At 52.9% G+C, this 18,771-nt stretch overlaps 1 protein-coding gene across 1 annotated transcript; it reads left to right on the top strand.

The window, feature by feature from the left end:
• Positions 1-493: 493 nt before the first annotated feature.
• Positions 494-649, top strand: SMIM38 (small integral membrane protein 38). Its single transcript, XM_044919190.1, has one exon. It carries the CDS (start codon positions 494-496, stop codon positions 647-649), a length of 156 nt encoding a protein of 51 aa, XP_044775125.1.
• Positions 650-18,771: the final 18,122 nt, after the last annotated feature.

Raw genomic sequence — 18,771 nt, 5'->3', positions numbered from 1 at the left:
TTGTGCGCGCGCCGGAAGCGCGGGCGTGGGCGGCTGAAAGAGCCGGAGAAGGTGGCCGCCTCGCCCCGCAGCTGCCGCCGGAGCCGCTGGGAGGTGACGTCAGCGCTGGCGAGCGGGGCGCCGCGCGGAGCGGGGGGCGCTCGCGGCCTCCCGCCCCGGCCGCTCCACAATGCGGCCATTGTCGGCCCCGGGGCTGCTCGCGGCATGAATGGCGCCCGGGCCTCTTGACCGGGGAGGCCGCTAGGCTCGCCATCCGGCCTCTCAGCCGCCAGGGAGGCCCGGGGATTGGAGCAAGGCCGCCCCGGGCCGCCCCGGGGGGAGCCGGCGGGACCCCTTGCGCCGCCCTGGGAGCGTCCCCCGCCCCGCCCCGGCTGGCCCGAGCTCCCCTGGCCGCCTGGCCGCCCATCTGACCCTCTGCAGAGCGGGGCCTGCACCCCAGGACTCGGGCCTGCACCCCAGGGCTGGGCCCTGCGCCGGACCGCGCGGCCTCTGCATGGCCTCCTGGTTCGCGGGAAGCATGGGCTCCGACCCGCTCATGGTCCTGCTGGTCCTCATCCTGCTAGCGCGCTTCATTCTCTGGTCCTGCCTTGGCACCTACATTGATTATAAACTGGCCCGGCGGCAGCCCCGCAAACCCAAGGAGGACTAGGGCCCCTGGCGGCCCGGCGGACACTGTCCCTGAGGTGTCCTGTCCTGAGGCTGAGGGTGTGTGGGAGGGTGGGGCAGGACAGGCAAACCACTCCTGTATCCCACCCACATGGCAGAGATGGACTGTGTCCTACCCAGACTGACCAGGGCTGTCCTGGTGACATCCCACGTCCCATGTCAGGACAGAGGGGCCACCACTGCCTGTCTGTCCACCAGGTTCTGGGGTCTGCTGTTGGAGTGAGTGATCGCGAGGGTGGGTCTTGCTTTAAGACTCTCTCTGCCTCCAATTCTTTATAAATACGTTTGCAGGACAAGGTGGGGATGAGCCAGAGGGCTGGGGGGAAGGACAGATGTGGTCACATCACAAGCCAGGCCTGCCACCAGAAGCTGCCCTGTGTCTTAGCTTCCTCTTGTCTCCCCCCCCCCCCCCCCCCCCGGAGGAATAATAGTTCAGACAACTGCCTTGGTTCTCCCTTAAGCAGACCCCTGGAGGGTCTTAGGACAGACTTGCGACACCTGAGTTCAAGCCCAGCTCTGGTTGACTGTGGGTAAACTCTCTTTCTCCATCTCTAAAATGGGCACAATAATCCCTGCCTCCCTCAGAAGGGTATGAGGAGGGTTGGATGAGGGGTGGGGTGGCAAGCCCCCCATATTCTGCACACCATGGGACGTGTGGAGGCCAATGGAGAAGAGAAGCCAGGAACCCAGGGCCCTTTCTTCCTTCCTGCTTTTAAGTGTGTGGCTGAGACGCTCCTCCGAAGGCTGACAGGCAGGAAGCTCGACACGAGCCAAGAATCTGGCGCTTCCTTGCCGCCCACCTCCCGGTCACACCCTGCCTGAGCAGCAGGTGGTAGCTGGGTGCTTCTCATCCTGGCGGCAGATTCTAATCGCCCTGCAGATTTTAGCAAACACGATGGCCACGTGCCCCCCGCCCCCGACCAAGAAGCAGAGGCAGGGGCAAGATGTCCCCGGTTGCACTGCGCCTTCCCATGGGGACTGGGGACTTCTGTCAGAGCAGAGTCTTAGGGAGCTGATGTTGCTGAGCTGGGCGAGCAGACTCAGGAAGCCCCGGCCAGGAGCCGCGCCCCCTGGCCTTTCGGCATTCTGGCAGAGGGGCGATGGGCCTGAGCCGGGGATGCGGTCGGACCTGATGAGCTCACTGACACCGTGAAGATCTTGTCTTGCTCCTGAAGGACCTGCTGTGCTCGAGACAACCGCAGGGACTGGGGAACTGGTCAGCAGAAGCAGTGACCTTCTGGGGGCGGGACGGACCAACACCAGAGACTTTTGCTGGTGGGGTGTCTTGGAGGATGGTTTAGAGGTGAGGATCTTTTCTTACAGATGACAGTCTGGGAAGTCTGCACAGGGTGGGGTTTCCATGCATGGATGCATCCAGGGCTGAGGCGGGGGGTGGCTGTCCTCTGGGCCATTGTATTGGCCAGTGGCCCAGCAGAACTGACATCCTCACTGTGTCAAGAACCTGATTGCAGGATTAGGGGAGAAGGTGTTCTCATTGTTCTTAAGGAAAATGTCGTCCAGTTCTCTTTAAAATGATCGTGCATGATTTTACCGATCTCTTTAAGAAGAATCACAGTTGTTACCACGGTCGTATAACAAGGAGGGTGGCCGACCATTCTGGTTGGCCTCGGACTGCCCCAGTTTTAAAACTGAAACTTCCATGTCCTGGGAGACCCCTCCCTCTTGGGCAGAGCGCTCCCCACCCCTGCTCTGATGGAGGAAAAGTCAGTTCACACAGCCTGCTGATGTGTCTCCAGCCTGCCCGTTAAGCCACCTGCCGCCTGCGTGTGCACACGGGTGCGTGGAACGGCACCCCCCCAACACACGTGAGGTTCACCATTTGGTCCAGTGGGCCAGAATTCTGGGGCTCTCACTGCAACCCTTTCTGTTGGGGTTGTCTGGCAGAGAGGACAGGAACAGGAGGCTGCTACCAACACAAGACCCCGGAAGAAGACCAGATTCTGCCAGTGTTATTTGAGCCCCTTTCCACTTACACTAGTCAATATATTTCTTTTTTCCCCCCCGCTCAAGCCAGTTTGCATTGGTTTCTTTATTCACAACTGACAAATGCTGATGCGTGCAGGTCTCTGCATCCACACACCAGCCATCCATCTACAGCCTCACGACGCATGCCTGGCTCAGAACGAGCACTCAAGCCATGGCATCTGAGTGCATGGAGGATGTGCCCTGGCTTGATACCAGGCAGCCACTGCATCCGGCTGCAAGTAACAGACAAGTAAACAGTGACTTCAGCAGGAGAAGCTTTTTTTTCCCCCTTCGTTTTTCAGATCACCTGAGCTGAAGGCAGATGCCTAATGACTGAGCCACCCAGGGGCACTTACCTGGTTCTTCTAATGTGTTTTAATGTTGCTCCTAGAAAATGTAAAAGTACATATGCAGCTCACATTTTTATACCACACAGCATTGTGCCAGAATTGCATAATGTAGAGAAAGTGCCCTGGTGGGCACATGAACTATGTGTTATAGGAATGCAGAAGGGGGCTTTCAGGAGGACAGTTTGAAATAATAATGTAAGTACTACACACCAGGGCTTATGAGATGCAGCTAAAGCTGTTCTTACCTTAAATACTTATATGAACAAATAAGGGAGAATGAAAATTGATGAATTAAGTATATGGCTCAATAAACTTAAAAAAGAACACCAGAACAAAGCTAAGAAACACAGAAGACAGAGAAATAAAGATAAGAGGAAATTAGTGTAATACCAAAGTAATAGAATTAAATGTCCCCAGGTCCTGGATTTTTTAAAAATAACATTTCTTATGGATTTCCTTCTCCTTTTTTCTTTTTCTTTTTAAACATTGTGTTAAAATACACACAATGTAAAATTTACCATCTTAACCATTTTTTTTTTTTAGAGTGAGAGAGTGAGCACAATTTGGGGGGAAGGGCAAAGGGAGAGGGAGAAAGAGAATCCCAAGCAGACTCCCCACCCAGCATGGAGCCTGACGTGGGGCTTGATCTCATGACCCTGAGATGGCCTGAGCCGAAATCAAGAGTGGGAAGTTTAACTGACTGATTGAGCCACCCAGACACCCCCCATTTTAACCATTTTTAAGTGTATGTATAGTTCAGTGGTATTTTTGAGAGAAAAAAACCCCAACAATCAATCACATTCTTATGCGTTAAATTTACCAGTAAAGAGTGAGCTCATGAAACCCTAGGCTCCCACCCTTGACCTGAATAAAAGCAGAACCCCAGAGCCATGTACTCTCTGACTCTCCAGCTGTAACCCAAAGCCTTGCTATGGCCCCAGGTGTGCTGTGTACTTTCCAGGTCTAAACTTTCATTTTTTCAAAGTTTCCTGATGGGTGCTGCTGAAGAGCATCTTGTAATCACAGTAAGAACCACAGGGGCCAGTCTAACCACAAGCTTGGTTATTGGGAGGCTAAGACCACACATAACACCTCCTTTAAGACAAAAAGGTATAAAGGCCCAGAATACTTCAAAGGAGGACTCCTACCACACCAAATACTCAACACTATTTACACTCCTCTAGCTCATATAAGAAGGAAAGCTCCCAATTCTTTTTATGTAGTAAGCATCTCATTGATACCCAAATCCGCCAAAGATAGCACAGAAAGAAGAAATGCATGCCAATGTCACTTAGAAATGTTGACCCAAAAATTCGAATCACTGAATTAAAGCATTGCATCAGAGGGGTAAAACATCATGACCAAGCGGGGTGGGTTCCAGAAATGCAAGGATGGTTGAATACTAGAAAATCAGATAATATTATTTCCTATAGTAATAGCTCCAAAGAGAAAAATAATTTCTTAGTTTCCTTAGATTTATTTCCAAAGCTATTTGGATAAAATTCATATCCGATCTCAATAAAATGCATCATGAAACAGAAGAAATAGATAATACGTTGCTATGTTTTTAACCTGAAAATGTAGTCCTCTCTTAACAGGGAAGGTAGCATCACGACGAGTAGGGTAGTGCCCGCAGCGTCCCCATGGAGGGGAAGGTGCTCACAGCCGCTGGATGGGGTTCTGGGGTGAGGCGTGGCTTGAATGACTGGGAAAGAGGAAGCAAGTACAGAGAGGTAGGGACACTGGGGAAGAGAAGGACAGACTCACGTTAGTCACAGTGAGATGGATGGTCTCTTGGGAAAAACGGAAGAGCATCCACTGAGAATGATGGCAAATGGTTAACAATTCAGGGAAGTGGGCGGGCCCAGGTCACTATGGAGAAACCACATGCTACAGGCAGTCTATATGGGGGTACGTTGGCACAAAGGACCTCATTTATAAGAGCAACGTGAAGAACAGAGTACCTGGGAGCAAACTTCATGAGACATGTGTCAGATGCTTGGAAGGTTGAATTGTTCCCTCCCATAGATTTTGGGGTGCACTTGGATGCTGCAGATTTCCTGCAGGTGGGAGACCCAGGGAGTGAGGGGGCTGGTAGGGAAGGAAAGTGGCAGGGGCAGAGGAGAGGGTCACACCTGACCCTCGAAGACAGACCTGACCCTGTCTGTCTCTCACTTCCTACTCTGATGCCCCGGTGACCTGCAGGAGGAGCCTGGCGCCCCACTCGGACCTTCAGAGTGCTAACACCGAAGACTCCTCCAGACCAGCCTTCTGGGCCATGCACTCTGGCAAATGTCACTGCAGCTTAGCCAAGACTGCACAGAGCAAAGCCACTACCTTTTTTGGGAGGGTGGAGGGTGCTCACATGTAGGGTGGCTAATTGTCATGGGACTGAGGGGTGTGCTTGGGATTGGGGGTTCCCTGTGACACATCTGTGGTGGCTAAAATCAGGAGCGTCTTGGGCGCACTGGGATGGTTAGTCATCCTAGTTGTATGAAGTTCTGGGTGGTGATGAATTAAACTATCCAAAGAGAGTTCTGATCTTTGCCCTGGGAGGGGATCTTAGGCCCTTGGAATGTTCTGCTTGATCAAAGTGTCCTTGTGTACCTGGGACCCTGGGCCACTTGGGACAGTCTAACAATGGGATTTGTTATAGGGGTTTTGTTTCCACCTGATCTCCAGAGGGGCTGGAGACTGAAGGCTGGATACGTCGGTGGTCAACCATGTCTAGGGGGTCCAGCCCAACAAAACTGCACACCAAAGCTCATTTTGGGGGGAAGCTTCCTGGTTGGTGATACTCTGTGTGTGTCACACATCCTCGTGGGGTGGAGCTGACACCGTCCATGACCCCATGAGGAGAGGACAACCAGAAGCTCTGTGCATGCACCCTATCTGGACTCTGCTCCCACGCACCTCTGTCCTTGGCTGATTTTGGTCTGTATCCTCTTGCTGTAATAAACCACGGAGCCTCTGGTGAGTCTGGAGTCCTTCTAAGGAGTAGTGAACCTCAGGGTGGCTTGGGGACTCTTGAACTTGCAATCGGGATCAGAAGTGAGGGCGGCTTTGGGGATGTTCCTGACTCCTGCACCTTCCTTTCCTGCTCCCCGCCACCCTGAAAACCACAGAACGGGATCCCTGGAAAAGCCGGCCTGCTTCCTGCCTCTCCCCCAGCGACCTAACCCCCGACCGTAGGCGCAGCCCATGGTGCCAGCTTCTTGTGTCTCATCTGGAGCGGTTCCACGCACTTTCAAGAAAACACATATGCCTTCTCCCATCCCATGTTCCGTCCTGTTCTGTCGCTCCATATCAGATTTGTGGAGTTTCTATTTTTTTCTATAATGTGCATGCATTTTTTTTTTTTTTTTGTAAGAAAGAAGTAAAGAAACAACTAGGTTATACATAGTGAAAAAGCACAGCAAGTTCAAATCCCCAAGGTGAGGGTCCGGAGGGGCTCAGGGAGGGTCTGTGTTTGTGTGTTTAGGGGCAGGAGGCGGGCGGAGGGGTGGCCCCACAGTCTGTGCACTAATTTCATCACTAGAAATGCCCCCCCACCCCTCCCCACAAAGCCATGCAGCGTGGGAACTGGCTCATTCTTCCCGCCCCAGGGACTTGGCACCCGGCTCTTTCCCCCGGAGGAGGGTCATTGAGGAGGACACAGCCAGGCTGGTGCAGGGACACCTGGGCCGCCTCCGTGGCCAGTCTGCATGGGGACAGGATGGGGAGTGGAGACCTCTAGAAACGGCTCACTGGTCCTGACTTCATTCCCCAGAAGGGACGTGCCACAAGCCACCCTCTGCCCAGCCGCCCTTCCGGTGTCCCCGGCATCCTGAGACTAGATATTTTGCAGGGGCAGGTGGATGGGGGGCGACTGCCTCACCTCTCAGCTGGACATCGGCCCCAGGTGTGGCAGGACGGCCCGGCCCCCTGGCCCTTTCCCCCAAACCCCGCTTGGCCGGGGAACACGCACTCAGCCTTGGCGAGCTCCCCCGAGAGCAGCCTGCAGTGCCCCCGTGGTGGAGATGAGTCACCCGTTCTAAAAATAAAAAGACTTAAGTCATGAAAGAGCGTATTTCCTTTTTAAGCCAGATGTGTCTGCTGAGGGACCCCCAGCAATTTGGTGTGGCAGGGAGGGCCAGAAACCTCTGCTTCATGGGTCATCGGGACTCTGTCCCCCCCCCACCCCCAGTTCACCCCCACCCCCTGGTGTTATCACCTGTATAGGTTCATTCCTGCCTCCAGCAGCTCCTGGGGAATCGGGAAAATGAACTGTGTGTAAATCATACCCACATGGGGCAGGTGGTCCTGGGGGCTATAAGAGAGGGGTCGAGTGCTCAGAGATACACATGGGAGAAGGGCTTTAACTATCTCTCAGGGTCTGCAGAAGGCTTCCTGGAGGAGGTGTCGCCAGAGGTAGGACTTGGGGGGCTCTGATGGGCAGATAGAGGAGGAATGGTGTCCCAGGTAGGAGAAGCAGCATGAGCAAGGGCTCCGAGGCTGGAAAGCTCATAGCATGTTGAGGATCCTCAGGAGGACTTCTCAGGCCACCTGGTTACACAGGCAGATTCCCGGGCCCCCAGACCTACTGCCTTTGAATCTCTAAGTGGGGCCCAGGAACAGGACCATCAAGACACCAGGTAATTCTCTGGCTCTCCAAAGTTTGAGATCCACTAGTCTGGCTGCTGGGTGTATAGAGGAGGGGATGAAGATGTACGATGGCAAGTTGGGTCTAAGTTGTTAGGGTGTTGATGCTCACCTAGGAGTTTGGACTTTATCACCCTGGCAGGAGGGAGCTTTCAAGGGAGGGACGCTCCTGGACCTGTGCTTGGGAATGTCCCCAAGAGCAATGAGGGTGATGGACCCACGGAGTGAGGGGTTCTAGGGGTGAGGACCCTGCTCAGAGGGGGCCTGGACCGTAGAAGTGATGTGAGGGAAAGGGTCAGGGCTCTGGGAGACAGGAGGGACAGGACTTGGGCCATAGGGGAGAGCCCTGTGATGGTCACCATGGAATTGTGTGCAGAGTGTGAGCAAATGTGGGAGAACTGGGTGCTTGTCATCAGTGGAGGAGGAGGGGGGAAGGGAGAGGAAGAGGGGGAGGGGAGGGAGAGGAGGAAGGGGAGGAAGAGAGGGAGCCAGGGGTCGGTCGTCTGGGTTTGAACGCCACATCCTCTCCTTCTACCCACGTGACCTGGGCACCATGCTTTAACCTCACCAGGGACCAGATTCCTGTCTGCAAGATGGGGACAGGATGGCTGTCTCCCAGGAAGCCCACAGAGCAGAACCCGTGCACAAAGATCCCGTCTGTGCCTGGTTTCGGGGAGGCCCAGAAGCTTCCCTGGGAGCACATGCATTAGTGTGTTGGGTGGGACTTTTCTGGTCGTCCCAAGATTTTGGCTGAAACCACAAAGCTGAGGATGAGAGGTGATGAGAGCCCTGCATTCGTGAGAGGTGTGGCCCTCCCGGTCCTGTCCGATGGAATGGCTAGAACTGTCCCCAGCTCTCACCGCTGTCACCCATCTGCAGCCTGAATGAGACTGGGAAAGGGGCTGGTGCCCGAGGTTGTCACTTAGTGGGCAGCATGACAGTGCAGGTGAGTCTTCTCTGGCCAATCCAAAGTCAGGAGGGGGGCCCTAGGGAGGGGGCCTCCAGTGAAACTGCTCAGAGACTGGGGTGCCCACAGGGAGCAAGGAGTGACAGGCACTGCAGCGTGGAATGCAGGCCAGGGCTGCTGTGGGCCCCGAATGCGGCAGGAGAGGTCTTGGGAGCTTGGCTGTGATTCCCCGGACCTGGGGGCCATGCATGGATGTAGTGACTGGTACCCGCTTCTCTCCTTGTGAATTCGGGGGGCTGGGGACGGGCTGGAGCCACTCCAGGGCAGAATGAAGAGCGAGGGCAGTGGGGCCATCTGCCGGCCCCCGCAGGTATGGGTAAGCCTGGCAGGAGAGACTCCTAATTTTCCCACAGGGTCAAGGCATTGCCCCCTCGGTCCTCCTAGTGTCAGAACCCCCTGAGGCTTAGCTGAGTGCAGGGCCGGCCAGCTGGAGGCCATTTCCTTAGCTCTCCTGTGGCAGGTGTGGCCGTGGGATTGAGTTGTGGTCCACGGGTGTGGGAGGAAGGGGTGCATGCTGCTGTCAGCCACATCCTGGGAAGGGAGGCATTTTCCTGCCCTCGATCCTTCTCCCAGTTGGGCTAGATCACGAGCCAGCAGGGACAAAGAGAGGATGCTGATGTCATTGGTCATGGGAGAGCAACATACAGGAGGAACCGAGCTCCTCAGACAGCCCCTGGCCTGCCGTGGACCACCCTCAAACTCCAGGCTGCCAGGAAAGAGAGAGATGAACTTCCATCTTGCATGCGCCATTGTACTGGGGCCTCTTTGTTACACTGCTTTGTCCATATCCTAACTGGTCTACCCTTTCAACAGACCCGTTATGTTCCAGCTTCTCACTAGGGAGATGGCCCCCCACTGCCCTGCCCACAACACAGAGCCAGGAAGTGCCAAGGACACGCCACACCCTCTGTGAGGTCTCAAGGGTGGCCCCTTTCTCTAAATGCTTGCCCCTCTTCCCCACCTCCCTGTAAGCCCCCTGAGGTCAGACTGTGGCCTAACACTGGGGCCTCCAAAGAAACCTTTGCTGCCTGTCAGGAAAGAAACCCTCTCTGGCCTTCCGCTTTGCTCGTCATGTCCTTAGGGGGACATAAAGCGGCAGGAGAGTCAGAGAGAAATGGCCACCCTCTGCCATCCACTTCTCCTGTCACGAGTGATAGCAGGGCAGGTGGGGGTGGGCTGGGCAGAAATACACGCAGGAATGGCTACTATTTGACATGTGTCTGGAGCATCCTCGTGGCTGGTGGATTGTTCTAGAACCTGCTTTTGGCAAAAGCCTTCTGCTTGCAGGAGTGCTCAAACCGAGGTGGGCTGGCTTGTCTATTCCTGGAACTGGTGTGGACTGGGGCAGTTGAGATGTTTCCCTGATGCCCTGAGGTCTTGGGCCTGAGTGAGCCATCTCCCGCTGCTCGGGTGGTCCTGTCGATGGGCAGCCGGGCAGACGGTCCTACCGTAGCCAACATCTATTGAGAGGATCCAGATGCCCGCGGAAGCCATCCTTCCGGGCTGTTTTCAGGCCTCCCAAAGTACCTGGCGAGTGCTCACCACAGCGGTGCGGACAGCTGTCTGATTGTGGTCTGAGCAGCTCCTGAGTATGTATGTGTCAGCCCACTCCTTCCCCGCAGACTGGCCGGGGGCCAGTGGGGAGGGGAAGAGAACCCTCCAGATAGAGTCTGGCCTGGCTGTCCATCATCAGCTCCCAGCACTTTGCAGAAAGAGCATGCTCTGGAAGAGTAACAGATACCTGAAAATAAGAAGTCAGGATGGAGGGAAAATAGGCATTAAATAAGGAAGGTGAATCTAGGGAAAAGGTCGGGGTTTGAAACACCTATGCCGCCCATGACGTCCTCCAAGGTCGTAACGGCTGAGTTGCAAATTCCTGGTGGCCAAAGCGAGCAGGGAAAGGAAAGTTTTTGCATTTATACGGTCCTTGGAGGAAACACTCTGCTCCTTAGGGACAATAAATGTGTTCTTAACCCATATTTGTAAAGTAAATTGGTCACGAGGGCCTTCACCTCAAAATTATTGGGAGATACATTAACAACGTTTGTTCTTCCAATCCATGAACATGGAATGTTTTTCCATCTCTTTGTGTCTTTCTCAATTTCTTTCATAAGTGCTCTAGAGTTTTCAGAGTACAGGTCCTTTACCTCTTTGGTTAGGTTTATTCCTAGGCATCTTACGGTTTTGGGCGCAATTGTAAATGGGATGGATTCCTTGATTTCTCTTTCTTCTGCCCTATTGTCAGTGTATAGAAATGCGACTGATTTCTGTGCATTGATTTTATATCCTATGACTTTGCTGAATTCCTGTATCAGTTCTAGCAATTTTTTGTTGGAGTCCTTCGGGTTTTCTACATAGAGTGTCATGTCATCTGCAATGAGTGAAAGTTTGACTTCTTCTTTGCCGATCTGAATGCCTTTTATTTTTGCTGTTTGATTGCTGAGGCTAGAACTTCTAGTACTGTGTTGAACAACAGTGGTGAGAGTGGGCATCCCTGTCATGTTCCTGACGTTAGGGGAAATGCTCTCAGTTTTTCCCTGTTGAGGATGATATTCATTGTGGGTCCTTTACGGTATTGAGGTATGGACCCTCTATCCCTACATGGTGGAGAGTTTTATCAAGAAAGGATGCTATATTTTGTCAAATGCTTTTCCTGCATCTATTGAGAGGATCATATGGTTCTTATCCTTTCTTTTGCTAATGCGGTGTATCATGTTGAATCACCCCTGCAGCCCAGGAATAAATCCCACTTGGTTGTGGTGAATAATCCTTTTTTTTTTCAGACAAACTAGAATTTATTTTATTTTTTTAAAGATTTTGTTTATTTATTTGAGAGGGAGGGAGAGAGAGTGAGAAAGAGAGCCCAAGCGAGCACAGGAGCAGGGGGAGGGGCAGAGGGAGAAGCAGGCTTGCCATTGAGCAGGGATCCCGATGCGAGACTTGATCCTAGGACCCGGAGATCTTGAGCCGAAGGCAGACACTTAACTGACTGAGCCACCCAGGCACCCCGTGAATAATTCTTTTACTGTACCGTTGGATCCTATTAGCTAGTATCTTGTTGAGAATTTGTGCATCCATGTTCATCAGGGATATTGGTCTGTAATTCTCCTTTTTAGTGGGGTCTTTGTCTGGTTTTGGGATCAGGGTAATGCTGGCCTCATAGAATGGGTTTGGAAGCTTTCCTCCCATTTCTATTTTTTGGAACAGTTTCAGAAGAGTATATATTAGTTCTTCTTTAAATGTTTGGTAGAATTCCCCTGGGAAGCCACCCAGCCCTGGACTCTTGTTTGTTGGGAGAGTTTTGATTACTGATTCAATTTCTTTGCTGGCTATGGGCCTGTTCAGGTTTTCTATTTCTTCCTGGTTCAGTTTTGGTAGTTTATATGTTTCTAGGAATTTATCCATTTCTTCCAGGTTGCCTAATTTGTTGGCATATAATTGTTCATAATATTCTCTTATAATTGTTTGTATTTGCAATGACATGAGTGGAGCTAGAGGGTATTATGCTAAGTGAAATAAGTCGGTTAGAGAAAGACAAATACCATATGATTTCACTCAGCTGTGGAATTTAAGAAACAAAATGGATGAACATAGGGGAAGGGATGGAAAAATAAAATAAGATAAAAACAGAGAGGGAGGCAAACCATAAGAGACTCTTAACTCTAGGAAACAAACTGAGGGTTGCTGGAGGGGGAAGGGGTGGGGGGATGGGGTGACTGGGTGACGGGTATTAAGGAGGGCATGTGATGTAATGAGTACTGGGTGTTATATGCAACTGATGAATCACTGAACTCTACCTCTGAAACTAATAATACACTATATGTTAATTGAATTTAAATTAAAAATTTTAAAAGTAAAAATATTATTGGGAGATAGTTATTGTATTAGCCAGTTATTGTATTAGCCAGTTATTGTATTAGCCAGGCTAGTTATTGTATTAGCCATGTTAACATAGAAAGCTATTTATTATAAGGAATTGGCTCACACAATTATGGAGGTTGGCAAGTCCAAAATTCCTGGAGTGGGCTGGCAGGCTGGAGACCCAAGAGTGCTTATTTTCTAGTTTAAGCTGGAGAGCAGTCTGCCATACAACCAGGAAGAGCTCACGTTGCAGAGAAGTCCAAGGGCAGTCTGCTGGAAAATTCTCTTTGTGTTCTTTTCAGGCCTTCAACTCATGGGACAAGGCCCACCACAGAGGGAGAGCAATCTGCTTTCCTCAGTCTACCAGGTCAAATGTTAACCCCACCCAAAAACACCCTCATAGGAACATCCAAATAATGTTTGACCAGATATTTGGGCATCCTGTGGCCCAGCCAAGTCAACACATGAAATTAACCTTCACAGTGATGGCTGGTGTTGTCCCCATCTTCACAGCAAATACAGTCACACCCTGACTGGGTAGGTCCCCCACACGCAACTCAAGAAGGCACTTGGTGGGGGGAGTAGCCACGGTTCTCATGGAGGAGAGACGAGCCCACTGCCCCTTTCTGCCACAGCCCTGTCTCCAGGGCTGGAGTGCATTTCGGGGCGCCTGAGATTCTCTGGCCACAGTGTTGAGCACACAGCCATGCAACATGCTCATTGGTTTATTTATCTTTTCACGGGGTAGGGGGTCAGGTTTGGAAAAAAAGAAAATGAAGGCGCCAGATGCATGAGGACCCATCAGGAAGAGTGACTTCAGGGCCACAGCCTCGGGCAAATGCCAGTGGGCGAACTTCAGCTTCGCTGATCCACCAACAAGTAGCTTCTCACTCGCAACAGCAAAGGAGGCAACGCAGAGGGAGGATGGGGACAATATCCACCGCAATTTGGGAAGGAGGGAAGAGAAGAAACAGCTAAGGAGAAGTGGCACATTGCTTCATCTCAGAGCACTTACGTTGTGGGGACTTGCAGCCTCTCCTCAGCCGAAACCCTCGCCGTCGCCTCCAGCAGTGAGCGGGGGCCCTGCTGGGGCTGGAGGGACAAAGGCCAGAGAGACACGGGCAGGAGCCCGTGCTGCTAGATTGAGGGAGTACCGGCCATCCAGCAGAGACCAAACCGTGCCAGGACACACCTGGCAGGAGCTCGGAGCTGATAGAGAAGGGTGGACTACCTCAGTTTCCCCCTCCTCCCGCCCTCCACTCTTCCAACCCGGGCCTCCCGTGGGCCAGAGCAGCCCAAAGGCTGAGGGCAAAGGCCTCCAGGACATGTCATTGCCTGCTGAGAAGAACCTTCCCTGACCCCAAAACTGTGTCCCCTCACCCCCACCCACCCGGCCTGGCTCAGCACCTTATCCCCTGCTTACCTGCTTTTATTTTTCGTCTTAGAACTTAGTACCAGCTGATGTGGCTTTGTGTATCTGTTTATTGGATTGCTTGGTTCTACTTTTTATTTATTGGATTCTCTAGAATGCAAGCCCAGAAGGGCAGGGATTCTGTCTGCCGTGTCTACATGGGAACAGTGCCTGGCAATCCCTAAGTGCTTCACCCCCATTTCTGGGTGACCGGTACGTCTCCTGAGTCTTCTCTGGCTACATGTCCCCAGTTCCCGCAGCCATCCCCTGGGGCTGAGTTTCTGGCTGGGCTCTGGGCGAGGCTGGACTGATGGCGGGGACAGTCCCGAGGTCACAGGGCAGCCTGCCTCCTATCCAGCTAGCCATGCAGCTTCCATCAGCAGACACGGCCTCGCCTCGGCTCCCTGGCTGCTTTCCAAATTCTCAGGTCAGTCCTACGTGCGGTGCGTCAAGTGCCAGGCTCTAGGCCACTTACTGGTGAGGAGGATGTGCATTGCCCTTGGGGGTTAATGAGGCATCGCAAGATGTGCCGGATGCAGGCACAGCGTTTCCATCAGAGCCAAAGCTGACTGAATGACCCAGACGGGCCAGTCACCTTTCTAAGAACATTCCATGCATCCTTCACTTGACTCTTCACAAACCTTCTATGGGCAGGCCCTGTTATCATCCCAGCTAGCAAGTGGGCATCTGCGTTGTGGGCATGGGCATGGGTTGTGTTGAGCTGAGCCCCTCACTCCCAGGCATGCTGTCCTCTGGGCACAGTGAGGCAGAGAGGGAAGATGTCACAGCAGAGAGCTGACACCCTGGAGGGACACAGGAAGGGTGGGGAATTCTGGCCTGGTGACATCTGAACTCAGCCTTAGAGGTTGTAGAGGATGTTTGTTATGGGAGAGTGGGTGCGTGTGTGTGTGTGGGGTACTTTCCAAGGGAAGCAGGGCTGAGGAGGTGGGGAACAGGGAGGGTGGGTTTGCAGAGCCGGGTCACTGGAAGGGAATGCCCTATCGCCGGATCCCGCCTGCTCTGGGAGAAATGAGCTCTTGCTTGCAAAGAAACATCTGTCTGGAGAGCTGTGTGCCTAGATGTTTTTACGCATGCCATATGTAACATAGGGCAGCCCCACTCCACAGTCCCTGCATGTTTATTGCAAAATAACCTAGTCCTAAGAATAACAGGAAAAATATCACCCACATCCCCACTACCTTAACAAATCAACTGTACATGTTTCGTGTTTTCCTCCAGACCATAGGCCTGTGCAGACATGACTTGGAAACCACAGTCCAAGAACAGTCTTGTTTGTTCATTGATTTGTTCAGTAAAAGTTTGCTAACTACTTACCTACTCTGAATGAGGCACTGTGCTCTGAAAAATAATGGCTTAGATTTTCCTGGGTTCTCTACCCATGAGAGGCTCCCTTATTAATCAGGGTGTGTTAACTGTTGTAACCATCAGTCCCCAGTGACAGTGGCCTAATCCAGTCAACATGTATTTCTTGTCCATGACTGTGTGGTGCATGCAGGTGGGGTTGGGGCTCTGCTCCATGCAGTCATGCAGGGACCCAGGCCTCTCCATGCCAGAGGTTCTGCCATTCCTCAGAGCCTTGGGGCCCTCCGTTTGGTGCCCTGCATTGGGCTGGCAGAGGAGGATGAACAGAAGGAAAGAGCAGGGTGGGTTGCGCAGGCCTGGGGCTGGTGTACATCGTTTCCAGCTCATTCCGTCGAGTGGGGCTCTGTCATGTACCTGTGTCTACCTGTGAGGAGGGCTGGATGGTGCATGCAGCTGGGTGCCCAAGAGAGAGAGGAAACGGGTTTGGTGACCATCTGGCCAATGTCTGCCACGATCCTCAACAACACACTATTTGGTTCTGAAAAATGGAGTAAGAAGCACAAACCAAATTGTGGAAGGAAAAGGTGATATTGTCACCACAGTTGAAGGTGTTTGGGAAAACGTGAGCTACAGAGGCAGGCTGAGGAGAATCTCTGGGTCAAAGCCTGGATTTTGGAGGATCCTGCTGTGTAGATAAGCTCTTCCCCACGGCCACCAGTATGACTCAGCTTTCTTGAGTCATTCTGCTCAGCCAGAGCTTCACCTGCCCATTTTCTGTGCACCTTGCTGAAGTGGTTGCTCTTCTTGCCTTTCCATCCTCTGCCTCCTTGTGGGTTTATGTCTTTCAAGTCCCTTTGCTGTAGCTTTGGTCAGGCACTGGGAAGGAATTAATGCAGACAACAGTGGTCAGTAACGGTCTTCAGGACCCCATTTTGCTTCTCCCATTTAACATTATCTTCCGGTGTCATTACATGGTCTTCATGATGATCATTTTCATGGTGACATAACAAACACACTTTACAAAAGTGTGTTCCATGGAATGTGGGTAGGTCTGCCAAGAAAGAAAGAAAGATGCTCTGAGCGGAAATTAGTCTGGGATGTTTGGGATTTACAAGGGTAACTGCAATCAATTCCAAGGACTATAATTCCAACTATAATCAATTGCAAGGTCTGGGCACAGTCAAAGACCTACATCCTATCAGGCCATCGTGCTTCTGAAGAGATTCAGGCCTTACCTTCATTTCCTGCAGAGCAGTAACAAGGATCCTATTTGGGCCCCACAGGTGACCGTTCCCAGGGCTCCTGGCCCCAGGCTGGGTTAGATGACTCCCCATGGACCCCCACAGTCCCCTGCCACTGGTCACATCACCTGCTGTCATGTGTTGCATTTGCCTGCTTGAGTCTTTCTCTAGCCTGTGAGCTATCTGTGGGCTGCAATGGAGGCTTGTTGACTGTTAAAATCCTATTGTTTGGCACGAGTCTGGGGCAGAAAAGGCACCTAATCTGTTGGAAGAAAAGGAGGGAGGGAGGAAGGGAGGGAAGGAGAGAAAGAGGGAAGGAAGGAAGGAGGGAAAGAGGGAAGGAGGGAGAGAAGAAGGAAGGAGGGAGAAAAGGAAGGAAGGAAGGAAGGAAGGAAGGAAGGAAAGAAGAAAAGGAGGAAGGAGGGAAGGGAAGAAGAAGGAGGGAGGGAGGCCAGCCGCCCAGGCACTGTGTGAGTGGAGCATGGCCCTCCGGGCCACCTGTGCACACAGACACACGATCCCGTGGGAGCTGGTGCCCAGCACTGCTGTGTATAAACAGAGTCTGCCCCCTCTGGTGTGGCCCCATCTTCTGACACTGGCCTTCGCCTCCCCGAGGAAACCCAAGATCCAGACTGGGACAAGGGTTGGCAGATGTCTGTGAAAAGGACCGTCTGCCTTTGCAGATAAGAGTTCCCCAGACAATGGGATGGCCTCTGCCGGGAATTCCCACTGGGCTCTAGTCGGGAGACTCCGACAGACCTAGGTCACAGCTCCCCTGCCCCTCAGGGCCGTCTCTGTGGGCCTGGGGCTCCCACTTTCCTGAGCACCCCTTGGCAACAACTCCCTTCCCACTCGAACCCACAGCCATCTCGTAGGGCTTCTCAGAACTAGAGGTTTTCTCAGAAGGCCCTGAGTTGGGAGTGTTGGTTTTGTTGACTTGGCCTGAGCCATCTTGTCTTGGATCGCTGGGGTCTGTTCAGCTGAGGCCTGGAGACCTTGGTGTGTGGGGGGCACACAGTGATGATGGGTAAGTGATTAGGGCTCTCCCTCATTGGGAGTTAATCACACTCCAGCTTGGGGCTCAGGGATGGACAGCTCCGTGTGGTTGTTCCGTCTAGTTCCCCCAATGGCCCCAGGGTTGCCGAGGAGGCCAACAGAGTGCCAAAGTCCCCTTGTGGACCCGGGTGTGACTCCCAGCTCTGAGCCATGACCCTTCCTCATTACTGCACATGCTTTGCAGGGCGGAAGCCGTGTGCATGTGTGAAGGAAGAGGGAGCAGAGGGTGCGATGGCCAAGGTGCCCTAAGGAAAGCCCACACCCGCAACCCCACTTGCATTTAGGTCATTGGGAACCCATTCTGTGGGAACCCACCCTCCCTCCTGGGGAAGCAAGAGTGACAGAAAGAGTCCAGGAATTTCTGTCCTGTTCTCTTCTCAGTTCTGTCCCGTAATTGGCCTCGACTTCCCCATGAGGCCTCCAGTCCGAGAATCAGACCACCAACGAGGCCAGGCCAGATCTGGTGTTCTCCCTTGCTGTGGTCCTCACCAGGGCCTTAACTCCAAGTCTTGGCTCAGGGCTGATTCTTTCACAGAGGACGTTTTCACAAGGGCCCTTATCTGTGCCCTTCCTGGCTGTGTGCCCTCCCCTCTCTTTCTCCAGCCTCAGGCTCTGGGCCAGACTCACACGTTACTCAGATGGGAAGTGCATCCTTTCTCCTCCGGATGTGATTGTCACCCAACTGTTTCCCCAGGCTCCCCCCAACCACAGCAAAAGACCATGAAGTTCACGGTCAGAGGCACATGCACACACATGATAGGAAGGCAGTTGTGCCGATTTAACAAGCGAGGGGCAAATGAGGGGGTCAGGTGTCCCCAGTACCGTCTCTGTATCAGTCAGCTATGGCCCAGTAATGCTGTGTAACAAGCCACTCTCAAACTCCGGGCACACCGTCAGGATGTATTTCTTGCTGGACTGCCTGGTCCACAGGGCAGGTCTGTGGACTGGTCAGGGTTTGGCCGATCCACAGTGGGCTTGGCTGGGCTTGGCCGGGCCAGGACATGCCCCGCGTGTCGATTCTTCTGGGGACCAGCAGGGCCCCATGGGCGCAATCTTCTTGCAGCCCTGCAGAAGTGCAGGCAATAAACCCACCCACAAAAGCGTCTTCCAAGCCCTTGCTTGCCTGGGTCACCTGATATTCTCCTGTTCAAAGTGAGTCAGGTGGCCAAGCCCCCATCAGTGGGTGGGGGATATATCTGCCCGGGGTGTGTGGCAGGGGGACTGCAGTCACGGGCACAGGGTGGAGTTAAGGAACCTCACTGCGGTCTA

This window comes from Neomonachus schauinslandi, chromosome 11 (assembly GCF_002201575.2).
Source record: "Neomonachus schauinslandi chromosome 11, ASM220157v2, whole genome shotgun sequence".
NCBI classification, from domain to species: domain Eukaryota; kingdom Metazoa; phylum Chordata; class Mammalia; order Carnivora; family Phocidae; genus Neomonachus; species Neomonachus schauinslandi.
This window is presented reverse-complemented; position numbering and strand designations above follow the sequence as displayed.

What these genes read in the sequence shown, in the direction of transcription:
- SMIM38 (XM_044919190.1), top strand. Translation starts at nt 494, where the DNA reads ATGGCCTCCTGGTTCGCGGGAAGCATGGGCTCCGACCCGCTCATGGTC.